The sequence below is a fragment of the Fusarium venenatum genome (assembly GCF_020744135.1).
Source record: "Fusarium venenatum strain MPI-CAGE-CH-0201 chromosome Unknown EDB82scaffold_4, whole genome shotgun sequence".
Classification (NCBI taxonomy): Eukaryota; Fungi; Ascomycota; class Sordariomycetes; order Hypocreales; family Nectriaceae; genus Fusarium; species Fusarium venenatum.
The window spans coordinates 544,288-562,246 of record NW_027072132.1 but is presented as its reverse complement, the minus strand read 5'-3'; the positions used below and the strand labels follow the sequence as shown (position 1 = coordinate 562,246).

The window sequence follows — 17,959 nt, the reverse complement described above, 5'->3', positions numbered from 1 at the left end:
GAATAGTAAATATACGTTGTATAATTCACTTCTAATTGGTTTACAAGTTCACGACGATAATCTGTTTTAATGTTACTGGAGGGTTGTTAATTGTGGTAAAGCTCTCCTTACCATGTATATCTATATGAATGTCGTTTTAATAAATATACTGTGCCAATTAAAGCATCAACAGTATAGAGTACAGCCCATTTGTGTACAGCCCAAGTACCTGCCTAACAATTAATATTTGTTGCAACACACCGCATTCCAGCCACCATACAGAGATGACATGTTAATGTCGCACCTGTGCGCATTCGTACAGCGGGTAGGCTGTGCTTACAGCTACATAAGTTCTAGTGACCCTTCTCTAATTTTCGTCAAGGGTTATGCTCGTCTTTGACCCCTCCAACATGGTCCTTCGAAGGATTCAAATAGCGGCGCCTCCTGTCGTCCAAAAGCCTCGCTCTGTATCGTTGAGCAGACATCTCTTCTCTTGTCTGATATCAACATGCCGGCCTGGCACTCGAAAATACCAAAAATTAGGCGAAAGTCCCAATTCACTGCAACTGCACACAACCACAGTCGTATTGATTGGAGAAAGGGCATTTGCGATCCGGAGCCAAGTTGATGTGAAAATCTAATTCTATTTTTAAGATCAAATCAACTAACCTAAATAATAGTATGACTTAAAACTCACTGACTCAGCCAATTTCGCACCTTTAACATGTTTTGTTCTCGGCAAGACCCATTCCATGGAATCCGACCTGAGAGACGCCCGCCTAAAATACTCAAAGGAAGATGACGTGTTCTGTGACGAATTCTTAAAAACTATACTCATCTTGACTGATAACAGGTCAATCAGCGAGTCTGTGCAGGGTATTCTTAGCGAGTGGGGCTGTACAAGCGTATTTCTCCAGTCTCGTTCCCAGGACATATCTCCCGGGCCTTATTTCTTCTCCAGTCGTGGTATTTACTCAGCTTGGAGGCTGTATTCTGACGACCACGATGCTTTTGTTCTCAGCACCACTCCTTCTCAGACGGATTGTGAAACGTAAGTCATTTTAAATGGGTATCGTATAAAATCCTCTTACTGCGTAATACTTATAGTCGAATAGCTACGAGAACATGAATGCTTCAGCCTTTGGTTTATCATCACTTTGTATCGCTGTTCCATCTCGTATGAAATTTCAGTCTTCCAACAAGCAGCCACTCGCTGGCTTGCGGATAGGAGTAAAAGACCTATTCCACTTGAAGGGTGCCCACACCGGCTGTGGGAACAGAGCATATCGCAGACTTCATCCAGCTCAAGAATACTCGACTGAAAGAGTCAAGAAAGTCGTCGACCTTGGTGGGATAATCGTTGGGAAAACAAAGACTGTCGAGTTTGGTGGCAGCCAAGAGGTTATTGGAGATTGGTGCGACTATTTTTATGCATTTAATGCTCGTGGTGATGGCTATTTTGCATCAACCGGAAGTAGCACTGGCTCTGCCGCCAGTCTAGCAGCCTATCCATGGTTAGATGTGACGCTGGGTACTGATTGTGAGTGTGCCTTATTGGTGGTCTATCTAACTTTCCTTTCACTCCTAACTTCTAAGCTAGCTGGTGGAAGTATTCGCGATCCAGCGGTGGCTCACGGTATATATGGCTTTCGACCCTCCCATGATGGCAGAGAGGCGACGGACATGGTCCTCCCATGCGGGTGAGCTTTCAACTACATCAAGAAAGTCCTCATCTAACAGTCCTTCAGTAAATTCCACACCCCAGGTTTTTTTTGCCAGAGATAGTGGAATAATGTTACACTTCGGTCGGCATTGGCTTGGTTCCCATCCAGACATCAAAGTACGACCAGAGCCCGAGTGGAGAAGAAACGCGATTGACGTATCCTGTAGCGCCTGAACCCAACAAGAATCTTGTTCCCCAAAGAGTATCACTTACCGAATTCGAATGCCCAAGCCGTTGTAGATGGATGGGTGACGAAATTGGTATCCTGGCTTCAAGCTGAGAGTTGCGATGTTTCCATTGAAGACATCTGGAATGCGACCAAGCCAGCTGCCTCATCCGAAAGCTTCTTCGAAACATTTAAAAAGGTTTGTTGACTATCTACTAGAGAGTTAAGAATATTAACTCAGTAACATGTCCTATAGACATTTATCACTCTAACATATCGTGGGTTTTGGATCGACTTGGCTAGCTTCCGCGACGAATACAGGAACAAATTCCACGAGAATCCATACGTCTGCAAAGTTCTTCAGGCACTCTGGTAAGTTACATGGCGATTTCCCTGTCCCTCTTTGGTCCGTGGCTGTTGCTATAGACGTTTGTTTATAGAATGATCATTATTAATGTGATAAAAGGGACCTAGGCAAGTCTCTGTCTCCAGAAGAAATACAACAAGCGTTAGATGAAATAGTCTTGCACAACACCTGGTTCTTCAAGAACATACTCAATGACCAGAAAACCATCATCGTAGCTCCGCGATATGCGCTTGACTATAGAGATGAATATTTGCCGTATGCTTATAATGTTCACATCTCGGTGGAAGGAATAGTCTAACACTTCTTCAGCAGCCCTAAAAATCGCGATTATGCTGGTTGGGATTCAAATTTGCACGCATCCCTTTCTGGTACCCCAAACATTATTGTTCCAGGTAATACATGAGAATGGCGAAATTCGCGAGGATGTGACAACCGCTAAAAACCATGACAGTTGGCCAATGTCCATACAAATCCCATGTTACTAGGAATGAGGAATTCTTTCCTGTATCAGTGTCGGTTATTGGACCAAAGGGTAGGAATCTTCCCCTACTTAATTTCACTTGATAAAAAACTAAAGAATTCCAGATCATGATATTGAGTTGATAAACCTTATCCACAGTTACAATACCGAGAACGGTCTCCCAGAATCTGTTTTGACCAGGCGCAAAGCTTTCAAGGTTCGTTGAACAATTTATTCCATTTTCTTCATTCTTTTTTACTCATGTATTCTATCTATCTCATTCATTTGGTTCTAGCCAAGAACAATAAACCTGGCTTCGATACTCTCTCTTGCAATCGAGTTCGGGGGAGTATTTGCGTCGGTGAAAGCTGCGTGCGCACAAACTTCTCAACATTAGGACTGAAAGAATAGTGGTGAGTAGGAAGGTGCGGTACCTCGTGCGATACCATCCATTCGAGAGTCATAGTTTTTGATCAAGATACACTCGTTTCTCTTCATCCGACTCCAATAGTACCATCGTTGGTTTGGATTGAATCTGACCTGGTAGTTCTCGCCCAAGTAATGGGAATAGACCATATCTTGAGCAACCAAGTCTTCAGTACATAGTGTTCGAGCATCAAGAACAGCAAGAGGAGTGTCTTCAAGAGGTTCAATCAAGGGACGCCAAATGCTAGACAAAAGTTAAAGTAAAATCTTATACTAGTACTAGGACGTTACTTACTTGAGAAAGCGAACTCTATCTTCGACAATACCACTTGTTTCATTTTTGAAGTACAGTTGCAGTCGACTCATAGCAGACTCCGGGGTCTGATCTGAAACATGACACGTCACAATCCGGTACACAAGAAAGGAGAAAAGAGGCAATATGACGATGAAGGACGTACCAGTATGTGCATTCCTAGCTGGAGGTCTCTTGTCCTCCCTGAGGTGTGGCATGCCAAGTGGTTTGACTTGACGGAGCTGTATTATCTCATTAGACTATTGGAATTGAGAACCAAGATAACAGCAGCAATTTACCACATGATCGAAAGCAATCACTCGTTTGGCTTTCAAATATTCCTTTAGAAATTCTTCCATTTGAGGTAAGTAATCTCCTTCGATTGCCTTCTTACTCGATACTGCAGATTGATGTGACGAAATATCGAGAAACGCAAAACCTTGTAGATCGAGGGAGAAGTGGATCTCATCACCCCTTGCATCGCCGATCTCGATGTCATGCTTTTCATAGATCGCATTCGACTTTGGCTGATCTTTTGGCAGGGGAATACTTAGGATGAATGGTTTCTCAGTTTCATATTTTGGATGCCTTGAGAGAAATCTCACAGTCCTTGTCGTTTTTGGACGTTTCTGCCAACTTGCTTCAGCCTCCTTTTTTACTTTGTCCGGAACTTCATGTGTTGTGGATGTGGGGTTGCAAAACGAAGCAAGGCCTGTTTTATTTCAGCGATACGAATAAAGGTAGTACATTGTCTGGCAGAAACCCATCGACATAAATAGCATGCAATAGATTGAACAGTCCAACTTACTGTGGTCAATTACCATCTTCGATGTCTTGCAGCAAAGGTGCAGTAAAATGAGCAATCAATATAGGGCGGTGATTTGAGACAGTGTGTGTAGCAGTAACGTCTTATTATACCCCAACGGTAGCAGGTACCGCCACTGTAGACTGCTAATATGCGGCTAAATTCATAACCTCGTGCTACATGTTAGGTATTCCGCGGTTTTTCCAATTGGTTCGCTGCCAAGCACTGTGATAAAAGCCATCCTCTGGGCGGCATGCGCTTGAATTAGGATTGGGATGACTTGCTCACCGCCCAGCCCAATTAATACTGACAAAGTATGGTACAATTGAACAAGATACTTGGATGTTTCGAGCTATTAAAGAACCGATACGTACATAGTGTTCAATTGCATAATATCAAGGAACCCGATGATGGACTTGTCATAGAAGTTTTAACCACCTTCAAAAACTGTGCAAACGCAGGGATAACAGCCACAATTCTCACAACGTTTACCCCCTTCTTCTTGTTTGTACCACGGCTTCTCGTCGAATTTCTCCCCAACCAACTTAGACAGTAGCTCCGTGTGATTTGCAGGTAGGCGACCCCGCTCCAGATCGTTCCACTCGTCGGGGATCTTTCCTGGTGTTTCCGTGTGGAACGATCCATGCTTGGCAAGTGTCTCCTCAAGACAAGAATACAATTCCCGCCAGGGTTGCTGCTTAGTTGAAGAACCTTCACGGGTAGAAGGCTCCTTCGTATCTGTCATTCTGACCTCATCTTGACCCATCTTGTACAAGAGGTTTCAATAAATATTGTTAGTGCGACACCACCAGCGAAATGATTACCAACTTACGTTGCTAGAGATTAGCGAAGAGTTCTAGGTAGGTGACTGGTAATAATAATCCTTGTCGCATGAGAGCAGGGAATTTAAGAGAATGAAAGAGACTGTGGGTCTTCTAAGACTGCTTTTTAACCTTACAATTTTGCGCCAGGGTATGATGTACCGATGTACTCAATCAGGCTGGAGCCTGCATCATGCCAACAAGACTTGTTTCAGTTGATGTTGGACAGCAGCTGCCCGATATCATTCAATACACCTATGTAGGACTTGTCATAGCCGGAAACGATCCCGTGACTGAAAAGGTTCTATATTATGAAACCCTAAACGTGGTCTTATTGGGATGTCTGCTCACCGGTCTATGCATTCAGGATAGACTGCTTGTTGGCTGACTACCTCGGCTCCCGTTCTTTTGAGACAGCATCCCTCAATTGCAGCCCAGCCAAGATTGTTTGGATCAATGACAGAAGAGTTGCGACCCCTCCAAACATAATCACAGCCCAAAACGTCCACCACTGCAGGGTATTGCGCTTATCCTTCCAAAGTTGTCGCAGGCTTTTTGGTTCTTGTGACTGGATCTCCAGCGCTAAGAATCGCAACTTTGAGCCCAGAAGCGGAAAGTCGGATTGAAGATTGTAAATCCGCTTAGGCTGTTGGTCGAAACCCTCAAATGCCCAGGGCTCACAACACACCTTCTTAAGCATGCTATCTCGCCACGTTTGCGACACATTTTTAAATGCCTCATCTTCGTTGAAATGCCCTCTTGAATGTGCAGTTTGCCCATAGAGAATGTGAAGTGACAGCAAGATTTCCCTCATTAACTCTCTCAATTCATCTCGGCCCATGATTTCTTCATCCAGGCAGCTGTTCCAGTAGAAACATAGAGATTAGTGACCGGGCCGCAATAAGCTTGGGAAGGTTGCAGCCGAACTCACCTCCGTATCAATGTGGTGTCATCAGCATTATCCGCCGCCTCTCGGATGCACAATGTAGCTTGCCTGAAAAGGAAGAGTGTAGAAGTACTGATATCGACATCCAAATGTGACCCCAAGATGTCAGTCCACACTACTTTAAAGCCAAGAGTCTTCTGAAGTATGTGTAAATTTAGCTGGCCGGGATCTAAACGGAAGAACTCGTCCACTCTTGTCCGACCTTCACGGTCTATTGTCAGAATTATTTCGCCAAAGCCTGCAAGAAACCGTGACAATGACCACTCGACTCCCTGAGCCCTCGGACGGTGCAGATCGGATGTCAAGTAGCACCAAAATGAATGGCCGGTGACCCGACATTTTGTAACAATGGTGAACTTTTCCCAACAGCAACTGTGACTTTGGTCAGGTGTTACTACACTGTACAAGGAGCTCAGTGTGCCGATCATCGAAAACACAAAGTATTGGGCCAGGTGAAGCGTACGCCCCCCTTCAGCAAAGATGAGGCCCTTCTCCTGCAGAAAGCTGGTAGCTGACATCAGTGTCAATGCGTCATACTCTGAGGCGAACCTGCAAAGTGATATAGCAGCCTGCATATACCAACATGACATCGACACAAGATGAGGCCTCGGCGTAATATCTTCCCAAAGCGCCTGAGACTCCTTGAGAGATGCAAGGATACGGAAAGCTAGAAACCTGGTATCTAGGAGATGCTTGCAGTATGGAACAGCGTCACCTCCTATTACGTTACTGAGGTCCTGAAGGTGTAGCTCACAGACCTCAATAGAAGGGTCTTGTGCCCGGATATGCATAGTAAGCCGACAAGTTCTGATATTGCGAAAAGACATGTGAAGCTTACCGAATTGGCATGACTGATTTCTCCTCAGAGTTTCCAGTTGTATATTCGGACCAGTCGCCATCGTGAGACTTTTGTTAGGCCCAAGGACGCAATGAGGTAGATACCAGGTGAGATCATCTGGGGCTTGTTTGATGCGTTCTATCTACCGTTTTAAATAGTTTAATTCTACAGTATCACACCTCCGGCAACAGTCGTAGTGTGAAATTCAAAAGATACAACGATTAAGCCCAAGGAATACAAATTACAATGTCTGAAAGGCTCGCCGTGTAAAGAAGGTCTGGCACCCCACTTACACCGGTATGTTCACTGTGCAAATCGCCAGGACGTGGCAAGTCTAAAGCGAATGGTTACCCACCATAAGCCTTGGTTGAATGAAAAGGGCGGCTGAGTTGGGGCTGAAAATGTTCTTGATCAGTTGTCCGGTGTTTAGGTAGGAATATTTGCCTATTGGCGAACTTACGGAACTCGGGCGTCAACAAGATTAAGCAATTCAGCAAGTTACAACCAACCACTCCTACTCTGTTGTTCAGAGTTTTTGAAAGAACTACTCAAACTAGGTTTTCATAATATGGAAAACGTAAGAAAAGAGTTCGACAGCCTGCTGAAGCACACACCAGACACAGCTCGCTCAATATGGTCAATCAATACATCTGAAGCGGTATATGATCACCTGAACTCCATTAACAGCAAACCTAATGGAAGAACGACATTTAGCATCAGGGTCGATGGCATCATAGAAACTTTGGATAGCTTCCTCTACGTAGTCAGGGAAACACTCGATGCTATTCTGGACAAAAACCAGGAGTATGAACCTATGATTTGGGGGAGTACAGCTCAGATTTTGGCTGTGAGAAGAGAAGCCCTGTTCATTTTGATTTTCATGCTAATGTCTTAGTAGCAAGCATGTGAGAGAAGGACGACGCATGAAAAGGTAGTTTTTATGCTCGAAGACCTTACTATCTCTACTGCATTGCCATCATCGACCATCACGGGATTTCGATCAAAGTTCCTCAACTGTTTCGTTCGTCGGCTATTTGCAGAACTGGCAATAGGTCTATTACAGCTGGCTTTGATTCTTCAGAAGTATCCACAAGGTATGCCACTCTATGTTTCTACGTCATTGGAGCTTCGACTGACAGTATTGAAAGCACCCGATAAGAAACAACCAAAGTTTGTCGAGTTTGAAGAAGGGCACATTAAGGCTATACAAAGGGTCAAGGCATGGGCCGACCGTGTCAAAGGAGTAAACTCCTATGGCTCATCAACCTCACCATTAGTATCACGGCCTATTCGACTTTCAGGTGACCAGATACCAATCAGCCTCAACGAGCATTTTCTTGGACGTGAAGACGACCTGCGCATACTTCGCCACAAACTTGAATCTTCTACCGGATGTCTCTCTGTAGTGAGCATTCATGGCCTACCGGGTATAGGCAAGACTGAGCTAGTAGCACAATATTGCAAAAGATATAGAAACAAGTACGACGCGTGTCTCTGGGTTACATCCGACAAGCAGGCCAAAATCATCGACGCACTGTCAGGATACACCATGATGCTGCAACTGACGGGAAGTTCAGTGGAGAATGAGCCCAGGAATGTCCAGATATTGCTGTCTTGGTTACGAACCACCTGTATGAACGCAACTACCCATCTATCTTCAACATGCTAACACAGCTTAGGGGTAAAATGGCTCGTCGTTTTCGACAATCTTGACGATCCATCTGAAATCAACGACTTTTGGCCGTCTGGCGGCAGCGGCCACATCATCATAACCACCAGAAGTCACACCACCGCTGAGTGTTGGTCTGCGGTGACACTTCAAATTCCTCCGCTGAGTCCTGAATGCTGCAAAGAACTCTTCTACAGCATCAGTGGCAAACACAAGATCAGGCAACACAATCAACAGATGGATGCTGTCATGAGAGAATGGGAAGGCGTACCGCTAGCCTTGAACCACATCGGCAGTTACATAAGCAGCCGACGTCTGAGTATCGAGCAATTTCTAAAGATTTATCATGACTATGCTTATGAGATTTATCGGTCCAAGTATGGCAAGAGGAAATATCCACACAGTATTGCAACCGCGTTCTCAGTTAGCAAGGTGGAAGGAAGTAACAAACTTCTACTGCAATCCTTGTGTTTCCTAGATCCGGACAGAATCCCCACCGACATTCTCCTGTGGGAATCTAATACAGGTCAAGTAGCGACCAGAATACCGAGTGCATACGAGTAAGTACCATATTCTCAAGAATAGTATACCTATCTAATCCGTTGTATAGGTTATACGAAGCGATATCGAGCCTCTCCGAGGGCGGTTTGGTGACTCAAACCGATGAGTACATCGCTATCCACAGATTCGTACAGCGAGTCATTTTGACGGGAATGACGAACGCAGAAAGGATCTCAATGTTCGATCACACTCTGTCTCTTCTGTATCAGAAATTTCCCCGTGAAATTGCTGGCAAGCCAATGTGGGAAAACTGGGTTCAGTGCAATGCCTACGTCCCGCATGTCCAATTCCTTTGTCAACGATACAACGAACTGTTCAAAGACAGTCGAAAAAATGTTCAGCTTGCTGAACTGTTGAGTTCTTGCACCTGGTAGGCTTCCCAAACCTTTTGTCAAGATTCTTTGCGTTCCTGGTTCCAACCTATCTAGGACTAAGTGTTCGGAATGCTAACAACAGACAGGTATCTCGTAGAACGCTGCCTGTTCACAGAGGCGGAGCCTTTGATATTGACCGCTCAAGCTGTGTGCCCGGATCAGGGTCAAGCTTCGCTGACGCTCGCCACTGTATTGTTTAACTTGGCTGGCGTTCGATTTGAGTGCAATCGGATTGATGAAGCGCTAGAACTTTGCAAAAAGGTATTGACAATCCGACAGCAAATGCTCCAGCCAGATGACCCCCTCCTTGGCAACACTCTATACTCTATCGGCATTGTTTACATGGAGGCGGGCGATCTGGAAGAATCCCTAAGATTGCATTTACGGGCGATAGAAATCCATGAAGACTGCCAGGCAAAGTCGAAACACGACGGCTCCCCAACAGCGATGGCCTATTTGGATTTGGGTCTTTGCTACTGGAGGATGAAAAACTTTGATCTTGCCTCGATGTACATCGAAAAACGTCTTGTAATTCATGAATTGACCACGGGGAAGACATCACTAAAATATGGGCAGTATGAAGTCCCCATAGACCTCTAACTTCATATGTTGACGAATGATACAGGGGGCTATACTATTTGTCACAAGTCAGAGAATCGCAAGGAAAGTTCAAGGAGGCCAAGAGAGCTGCCAAGGAATCTCTCAAAATTTGTCAGAAGGAAACGCCCAACGAATTCAAAACCGGACTGGGACTCCACAAAGTGGCAACCTTCTATCACAGGGAGGGCGATCTAAACAAGGCACTGTGAGTGATAGCTACAGCTACCATGGAAGATATGTCTTTGTCTAATTGATGGGTAGGGTATCGATAAAAAGGGCTATTTTTATATTAAAGCGCAGCTTTGATCCTAACCCTCGAGTCGCAAGATCCATGTTCAGAATGTCGGAGATCCTCGCTGATATGGGTAAAGCTGATGAAGCTGTCACAATAAGGGAGAAGGCAGAACTATTGAGGAGCACGATTAAGACATTTGCCTACGACCCTCGTGCGACAGTTGAGGCCTTTGACAAATTGGTTCCTTCGTTTCTTGCTTAGAGTTATTCATTCATATGTGTGGTCTGGTATCTAGAATTAATAGTTTTCAGTTTGCCGTTGAATTGCTTGTATTTGGTATTTGGTATTTGGTATTTGGTAGTCTCCGCTAGAGGTTGGGCATCAAATGCTGCTGATTGATATGAATGAGAATACCTGGTTCTGCGCGTAACGTGTTACTGACTTGTGGAAAAGGTAAAGAAGAGATTGGAGGTGTTGAAGGATATGGATGAGGTTATTTGAGCAGCGGTATACAACAATATCTTTCTTATGCATTATTTGGTGCAACTATCATGGGCGAAGACAGCAATATTCAGCATCAAATGTTGTTATCTTTGGTCAGTAATCCACATGACTGATTATCAGATGCATGGGCCTCATTTAGATATGACGTCGTATTCAAGGACTAATGACTATTCCCACTCTTCCCACTCTTTCCCTGAGTATTTCTGGTAGCGTCGGTTCAGATAGTAGTAGACAACTCTCCAAACGGTTCTGGAACTGATGTCTGGTTGAGTGATGACTTCGTCCCTTATTGTCGCCTCTACCGTATTGTAATTTCGAGGTCCCTTGCGCTTTCTAGGTGCCTAGGACATAGTAGTGAAGATAGGCTAGCGAGGAGGCTGCGAAGTTCAATACGGCGATTTTAACTGACCGGGTAGCTTTGCACAAGGCACATCATAAGGTATAGAATTTACTATTAGACTTCATGCACAGCTGTTTAACAATAGAAAAGAATCTCAATCCGCGTTCTGTATTATGAAACGACATGTAGACAAATTATCCACTACCCTAATGCTATTTTTATGTTTTCCAGATGACTTTTCTCCCAAGCGTCCGCCAACACGCGTCCGCAGTCAGCCCGATATGCCACATCATTTTCTCCGCGCTGAACCCAGAGAACATTGTAGAAGTGGTACTCTTGATCATCTGCATACTCTGGCAGATCCAGACTCTCCTCATAATATCCTTCAGCGATAACTTGATAGTTATGGCCGTCTTCCCGGGATATCTTATCTTCAATACCAACCCATCGCCCAACGCGATCATATAAGGCGTGGAATCCCCTTGGATCTGCGTACCTACTCCTTCGTAAAACCTTTTCCTCGTAGCAGCTCCGTAAACATTTGCCCTTTACACTTCCTTGTGAGATTGCAATAAGCTCAATGGGCACTCCTGGTCTACACGTCGCGTCCCCTGTGATACTAATCATGCCTGAAAACTTTCCCGCTGTATCTCGAACAACAACCACCTTGGACAGACTAGTTAGGGGGTTATGAACCAGTACCGGGTTTGCGAACGCCCAGTAAAATGCAGACCTTCTCATAGTGGACGCATATTGAAACCCCAAAATTGCCACAGGAAGGAAGAACGCGCGAGTTACCAAAGTTGAAATGTGATTCGATGTGGATAATATGCCGTTCGCAGATTCTTCTTATGATACCATATGTTCCCAAGTGACGACGTTTCGTAGTTTCCAGGAGCTCTCAATACTCGTCTTATCGTGGCCATCTCGACCAATGTTCAGAGCTGATCGAAAGCTCTCGGGGTCAATAAAACATAGCCATCCACACCAGGCCCAAGAAGGCAGAGTCGGCCTTCGGGTTGAGGGGCTGCTTGGCCTGTGACCGCCGCTTTCTGGGCTCCATGCAAAACGATAGGTCCCTTTCAATGGTTGCCAGAGTAGTGCATGGTCTACATAAAGCCTGGGTAACCCGAATAAAAAGCCTTGTGGAAATGCAGGAGCTAGATAGTTTAAGACTCCTAGGAATGCAGAGAGACCGTCTTCTTTATGCGATAACTCCCGTCCGTTATAGGGGCAAACCAGGTCAGCATAAATACTGAAGTCAGGCCATGTTGGTACAGAGAGCTGCCTCATAGGTGCTACTTCCGATAAAGTCTCAGATGAAGGCTTGTCGTCCTGTTGCGGTCGAAGTTGGCTTGAATCCCAGACTACGCATTCGCACTGCCAGAATATCTGCGAGCCCAGAAAGAAGACGACCCGTTTGCTGAGAATGTGCTCTTGGTAGGTCCAAGCTCTTTGTGCCCCCCGAGACCGACACAGTGTCTCGTAGTAAGACTGAATGCGATCAGCTCTGGCGGCCTTGGCTAGCTTAGTGGGATTTTTCAAATCTGAGTTTGAGCAGCGAATAGATGTTAAATGCCTTATTTCTGGACTGTGGATAGTCGCATTGGGAGTAGAAAACATCCCATACACGGCTGCAGCAACAATCGTCATACAGGCACCAGAATAAATACGATCCATTGATGAAAACTCCGCTGCTTTTTCTGGATTGTCTTGAACGATGCGGAGTCTATCCACCCAGAGGTACCTTTTTCCAATGGCACTGGTTAACTCTATAGCGTCCTGTATAACTTTCGACAGTTTCGATTTATACTGCTCCAGTGCATTAACGGTCGTGAATATGTCGGTGTTATTGCTGCATAGCTGTAATTCGGCGTCCTTTTCGATCTGATTTGTCTTGTTCTGCCAGGTATAGCTAAGAGCCAGATAGTCGCTTGAAGCATTACCTCGTACTATACAGCGATCTCTGACATCAATGAGCCAAGATGTTTTCGGTTCCATGCTAGATGCCGAAGATGATCTAGTACAGGCATCGCTGTGATGACGGTCGCAGTTTGACAGCCAGTCTTGAATTGATTGCGCAATAGATGGGTTGTCATTGGGAGTGGAAAGCGTAAAATACGTAGGAGGGGGAGAAGGCCGAGGCGGAAGATGCTGTTTATTTGTGTCAAAGTCGCATCCTCTTCCATCTTGAACTATTCGTGGGGTCGGGATCATAACATAAACACGTCAGATCAGCCAATATTGTAATATGAATGCAACGTGAGAGGACAGGTGGTAGTTTGAAGGGACGGCATATATGTGAAGGAAAGACAGATGTCTCGGTTGGGCATTTAGGCACCAAGGAAAACACCCACAGGCAATGCTCAGTATGGTGGCTAGACAGTAGACTTGGCAAAAGTGTAGATCAGCTTTAGCGGTTGATGCAAGTGTCTAATGAAAAATGTAAGATCTCCACCTTCATGCGCTTTAGGCGCCAATTGCTCAGCCGACAGTCGCTATCCATGGTCTGTCTTCTTCTTCGGGTAGGTGAATGATGTAAGCTATTACCCTGGCAAGCAGGTTGTGGCCCAATGGTGTACCGACAGCCTTTATTCACGGCATTCGAATTCGTCATTGCTGCAGCGAGGGCTCGCCCGGATACTCCAGGACATCATATCATACAGTCACCAAGGCCAGTGTAGCACTCCGCTGCGGCACTGTGACAAAACGTGGCACCTGCTTCCGTCATTAAAAACTGGTGATTGATGTGAGCGACAATGCATAGTTCTACGTATATCAAGTGGCTGGCTTATGAAAGAAGGTGGTGATGCAGTTAGAAGCTTGTAAAGATATCATTGAGGTTATTTGGGTGAGTGGATCCCACAATGCAAGATTAAGAAGTATCTGCCGGGCGAGAGTTCACGTTTATATACATGTATGAACCAGAACCCTATGGCCTGATTGCAAGACCAGGTGATTAGGTATCTGTATTTAGAATCGATATTAGTAAAAGATATGAACTGAATATAGTGTGCTCCATCTTCCTTCCTGTAGTCAGCCCTTTGGTACCTCAAATCTCCTGACCAAACGGTGGGTACTGAGGTGCAGAGACTCCATCGCAGGAATATCGTACAACATATGGACTAGCATCAACATCATCATCAACAAGGACCTGTCCACTAGGGGCAGTGACCTTGAACGTGAAACCACCACCATATTGTGCTTGTCCATACACCAACCGAATAGGAATGTATACACTGGCGGGCAAAGTAACTTCGAAAGAAGCACTACCAGGAATATGGTCAGGCTGGTTGTAGAGAGCCTTGGCATCAGCATTGCTCGATGTCCATCCAGCATACGCCTTTGCACCAAGCCAGAGATACACAGCGTCGTTAGCATACGGGATGTCAAACTTGTAAGTGCCAGCCTCGCAGGAATAGAGGTAGCCATGGTGGTTCAAAGCGAAGTAGTCCAAGGGAAAGCTGTTGCTTGTACCGTAGATAGGCCCTGCGGCGCCATTCCCACTTTGGTATAGTCCACCGATCCTACTGGTGGTGCCGACCGAAATAGGATTGTCTTGCTTGAAGGACTGAGGAACAAAGTTGGAGTATGTGGTATCGGTGTTCTGAGCAGGGTTGCTAAAGTAGGCCCAGTCGAAGCCTAGATTGTTGCAAGTGTCTGGAGTAGGGCATTGAAGGGGGCTTGTTGTAGTCGTTGACGGCTCAGAGGTTGTAGTGGTTGCATCTGTATCCTTGGACGTGGTTTCGGCAATCGCAGTGGTCGTGGTTAACTCGACAGTAGAATCCACGGTGGTCTCCGAGCCCACATCGGTGGTAGAGGGAATGAGGGATTCGGCGGTGGTCTCAGATGCCGTGATAGTGGTAGTCAAGTCAATGAAAGTGGACTCCTCCGTGGTTGCAGACGTAACCTGAGTGGCCTGTGAAGTTACAGGTTTGCAAGGGCCAGCAAAAACCCCAGAACCACTGAGTGAGAAAAGAACGGCAATAACAGCGTTAGACTTCATCTCGACGTTGATGTGGAGAGGAGCAAGTAATGAGCGACTGGAAACCTCTAAAGAATGACAACGAGTGGGATGAGGAAGAAACTCCGGCAGCGTGGGAACAATGTTGAATAAATATCTATTCTATTGCAATTGTTTTTTTGTTCTAGCTCGGTGATATTCCTGAATTAGTCTGTGCGTTCATTTCTTTTGTCTTCTGCGATTGGTGAGCCCCTATCCAGAAATCGATAGTTTGGAAGCTAGTGTGGTGATCGCAAAGCAGTTACCCTAAACTCGAGCGGCTGAAATGACAACTTTAATTTCCATCATTTAAACGTGCAAGATAAATAAGTGGTAGAAAGTTGAAAAATACACATTAATTTGATCTGCAACGTCTGACCATGACCCCAAGTATCAGAAAAGTTTTAATGTATCTGGTATCTAAAATTTCGTAATTCATTGAACTACAAGCACTCGTCATGAGTTCTGCCACAGATAGCCGCTTTAGGCTGAAAAGAGTTAAATGGCTCACATGGTCTCGTTTTCTACTTTGCATCAGTGTATCTTTATAAAAAAATGACTTCGCATTGGTGCGATTCCTTTTACTTTGAGTTGGCTGGTACTGATTGCTGGCCTCGGCGCCTCGAAGAAAAGCAGCGAACATCATTTCAGCTCAGTGAATTCAACAAACAGGCAGCTGGATGCGAGTTTTGTTCAAAGCTAGCAGACTTGATTGCTTATCGACTACGATGTAACTTCGCTTTTACGAATGGCGACGGCGCTACTACTTCCAAAGATTCGACAAATCTGGAAGATACCAGGCTATACATCTCTCATGAAGCGAAGGAAGTGCGTAATTGGTCCTTTGGTTTCGAGGGCGTTACGACAAGGAAGATTGTGGCTATACACGTAGTTGTCGGAACAAAGCCCATGGAGATTATACTTCAAAGATCTGGTGCTGGAGGTCGTGTCCCAGTTGAGTTCTCTTCCGACGGTTTCGGCAGTGATAGTGTCACGTTTCAACATCCCGGAACCTGGCGTGTTGACCAACCCGGAAACCAGTCCCCTTTGGAAGATCGTCCAGACAAAGAAGTGGCCAAGCTAGACTCAGCGTTGGGAAGGCCAAGGCCGCTTCTAGTCGACTTTCCCATGGTACGGGAATGGATGCGAACTTGCGACCAACAGCATACTATTTGTCAGCACTCTGAAGCTCCCGTTGACATCCCACAATTTCGATTGATCGATGTTGAAAAGATGTGCATTGTGCAAGTTAATATCTCCAAAAGACCCCCTTTCGCAACTCTCAGTTATGTATGGGGGGGCATTAAGCCATTCATACGACTCGTCAAAGCAAATATCAAGGATCTCCAAGTCCCAGGACATCTCGAAAAGCTGACATTACCGTCAACAATAAGAGACGCTATTTCTGTTTGCGCCAAGTTGCAGATTGGACATCTATGGATCGATAGTCTATGTATTATCTAGGACGACGAGTCGGATATGATTCAAGTTATTGACAAGATGGATTCAATCTACCGTGAGAGCATCCTGACTATCGTGGCTGCGTCAGGTTTAGACGCCCACAGTGGTATTCCCGGCGTCCGACCTGGAACTAGATCTCTTGAGCAACATCCTTTAGAGATAAGAGGTGTTAAGTTGATTGATTCAGTCGATACTGGCCAATTTCGGTTCCAGGGATCATTTCAGGAACCCCGGTGGATATCAAACACCCCATGGGCTCAACGAGCTTGGACCTTTCAAGAATCTCTTGTTTCGCGAAGATCACTATTTTTCACCGCAGAGCAAGTTTACTGGAGTTGTCGGGAAGGATTATTGAGCGAAGATACCACGGAGTATTTTCGCAACAACGAATCTCCTCATGTACCCAAAAAACGACTGGACTCCACATTTCGCTCGCAAGAATATCTGGCAATCGCTACCACATTCTCAACTCGGAGACTTACATACGAGGCCGATATTGGACGTGCATATCTTGGTACCCAGAACTACCTCGACAACAAGTGGGGTGGACATACGTTCTCATGGGGTTTACCTCACGGCTCGTTTGGGTCTTTCCTGATGTGGGAACGTGATCCTCACAACGATCGCCGGCTTCGTACAGGTACACATCCTATTAGACAAAGGGAAGGAAGTATAGTCCAAGTCCCGTTTCCTAGCTGGTCGTGGATGAGCTGGACTGATGGTGGGCAACTTGAGACCTTCTTTGGAGACGAACCAGAGCCTCATAGTCCAAGGTTTTATGTATTCAACTCAGCGACTGAGCTAATGGAAGTCTGTGATGAATTCACGTGGCCATCGTCGCTATGAGACCTCTTGATGAGTGAATTAGATTTATCGACGGAGGTGACAGAAGCACAACTCCCTCAAGCGCTCCACTTGACACCTTCAACTAGACACAGTGCTTTGGTCTTTTACACAGAGGTTGCAACAGTAAGGTACAATCCGTCCCTGGGATTCAAAGCAGAGTCCATGCTTGATATTCCGACCGATCTCAAGATGAGAAGTTTCCAATATCCATTCTCGATACAAATTGGAAATACCTATTACCGAATTGTTGAAAAAGATCAAGACGGCGAGTCAAAGGATTTGGAGGAGATTGATCTCGTGGCTGTTTTTAGTGGTCAGATGACCAAGCCACGAAAGTTCAGAGGACAGTATAGATTGTATTGTTGGCCAGTGTTGAAACAAGATGGGGTACGGATACGGGCATCTTGCGCTAGTACTGTAATATTTCTGACCTTGTGGAAACAACTCCCTAGGCGAAAATGGGAATTGGTAACTATGCTATAGTATGGTTGTGATCTAAAAGAAAACTACCAAGCTGCATAATGGTACCATTTTGAAAAAAAA

General features: G+C 45.4%; 8 protein-coding genes across 8 annotated transcripts; 4 read left to right on the top strand and 4 right to left on the bottom strand.

Moving 5' to 3' along the window:
- Positions 1-389: 389 nt before the first annotated feature.
- On the top strand, positions 390-2,799 carry EDB82DRAFT_547849 (amidase-like protein; the record flags this gene model as incomplete). The annotated part of the gene is made up of 10 exons (XM_065609512.1): positions 390-608; positions 660-1,030; positions 1,095-1,519; positions 1,580-1,679; positions 1,759-1,819; positions 1,870-2,067; positions 2,125-2,240; positions 2,335-2,490; positions 2,545-2,627; positions 2,687-2,799. 10 exons carry the CDS (start codon positions 390-392, stop codon positions 2,797-2,799), a joined length of 1,842 nt encoding a protein of 613 aa, XP_065463131.1.
- A 289-nt stretch (positions 2,800-3,088) lies between these two features.
- On the bottom strand, positions 3,089-4,237 carry EDB82DRAFT_479329 (uncharacterized protein; the record flags this gene model as incomplete). The annotated part of the gene is made up of 5 exons (XM_065608124.1): positions 3,089-3,365; positions 3,417-3,507; positions 3,580-3,655; positions 3,713-4,125; positions 4,222-4,237. 5 exons carry the CDS (start codon positions 4,235-4,237, stop codon positions 3,089-3,091), a joined length of 873 nt encoding a protein of 290 aa, XP_065463130.1.
- Positions 4,238-5,339: 1,102 nt separating this feature from the next.
- EDB82DRAFT_560873 (uncharacterized protein) lies at positions 5,340-6,884 on the bottom strand (the record flags this gene model as incomplete). The annotated part of the gene is made up of 3 exons (XM_065609745.1): positions 5,340-5,899; positions 5,971-6,652; positions 6,824-6,884. The coding sequence occupies 3 exons, from the start codon at positions 6,882-6,884 to the stop codon at positions 5,428-5,430; spliced, it is 1,215 nt and encodes a 404-aa protein (XP_065463129.1). The 3' UTR covers positions 5,340-5,427.
- A 507-nt stretch (positions 6,885-7,391) lies between these two features.
- EDB82DRAFT_560871 (uncharacterized protein) lies at positions 7,392-10,523 on the top strand (the record flags this gene model as incomplete). The annotated part of the gene is made up of 8 exons (XM_065609744.1): positions 7,392-7,670; positions 7,722-7,917; positions 7,963-8,454; positions 8,503-9,052; positions 9,103-9,423; positions 9,514-10,002; positions 10,053-10,232; positions 10,289-10,523. 8 exons carry the CDS (start codon positions 7,392-7,394, stop codon positions 10,521-10,523), a joined length of 2,742 nt encoding a protein of 913 aa, XP_065463128.1.
- An 810-nt stretch (positions 10,524-11,333) lies between these two features.
- On the top strand, positions 11,334-11,590 carry EDB82DRAFT_511263 (uncharacterized protein). The gene has a single exon (XM_065608887.1). It carries the CDS (start codon positions 11,338-11,340, stop codon positions 11,572-11,574), a length of 237 nt encoding a protein of 78 aa, XP_065463127.1. The 5' UTR covers positions 11,334-11,337; the 3' UTR covers positions 11,575-11,590.
- A 365-nt stretch (positions 11,591-11,955) lies between these two features.
- Positions 11,956-13,323, bottom strand: EDB82DRAFT_434908 (heterokaryon incompatibility protein-domain-containing protein; the record flags this gene model as incomplete). Its single annotated transcript, XM_065607745.1, has 2 exons — positions 11,956-12,629; positions 12,699-13,323. The coding sequence occupies 2 exons, from the start codon at positions 13,321-13,323 to the stop codon at positions 11,956-11,958; spliced, it is 1,299 nt and encodes a 432-aa protein (XP_065463126.1).
- A 644-nt stretch (positions 13,324-13,967) lies between these two features.
- EDB82DRAFT_511262 (GLEYA domain-containing protein) lies at positions 13,968-15,205 on the bottom strand. The gene has a single exon (XM_025736877.2). It carries the CDS (start codon positions 15,110-15,112, stop codon positions 14,159-14,161), a length of 954 nt encoding a protein of 317 aa, XP_025591793.1. The 5' UTR covers positions 15,113-15,205; the 3' UTR covers positions 13,968-14,158.
- A 459-nt stretch (positions 15,206-15,664) lies between these two features.
- EDB82DRAFT_547846 (uncharacterized protein) lies at positions 15,665-17,899 on the top strand (the record flags this gene model as incomplete). Its single annotated transcript, XM_065609511.1, has 8 exons — positions 15,665-15,707; positions 15,816-16,562; positions 16,599-16,625; positions 16,659-17,177; positions 17,211-17,397; positions 17,431-17,539; positions 17,576-17,729; positions 17,760-17,899. 8 exons carry the CDS (start codon positions 15,665-15,667, stop codon positions 17,897-17,899), a joined length of 1,926 nt encoding a protein of 641 aa, XP_065463125.1.
- Positions 17,900-17,959: the final 60 nt, after the last annotated feature.

Excerpts from the sequence above, each read along its gene's own strand:
- EDB82DRAFT_511263 (XM_065608887.1), top strand. The coding sequence starts at position 11,338 with ATGACTTTTCTCCCAAGCGTCCGCCAACACGCGTCCGCAGTCAGCCCG.
- EDB82DRAFT_511262 (XM_025736877.2), bottom strand. The coding sequence starts at position 15,112 with ATGAAGTCTAACGCTGTTATTGCCGTTCTTTTCTCACTCAGTGGTTCT.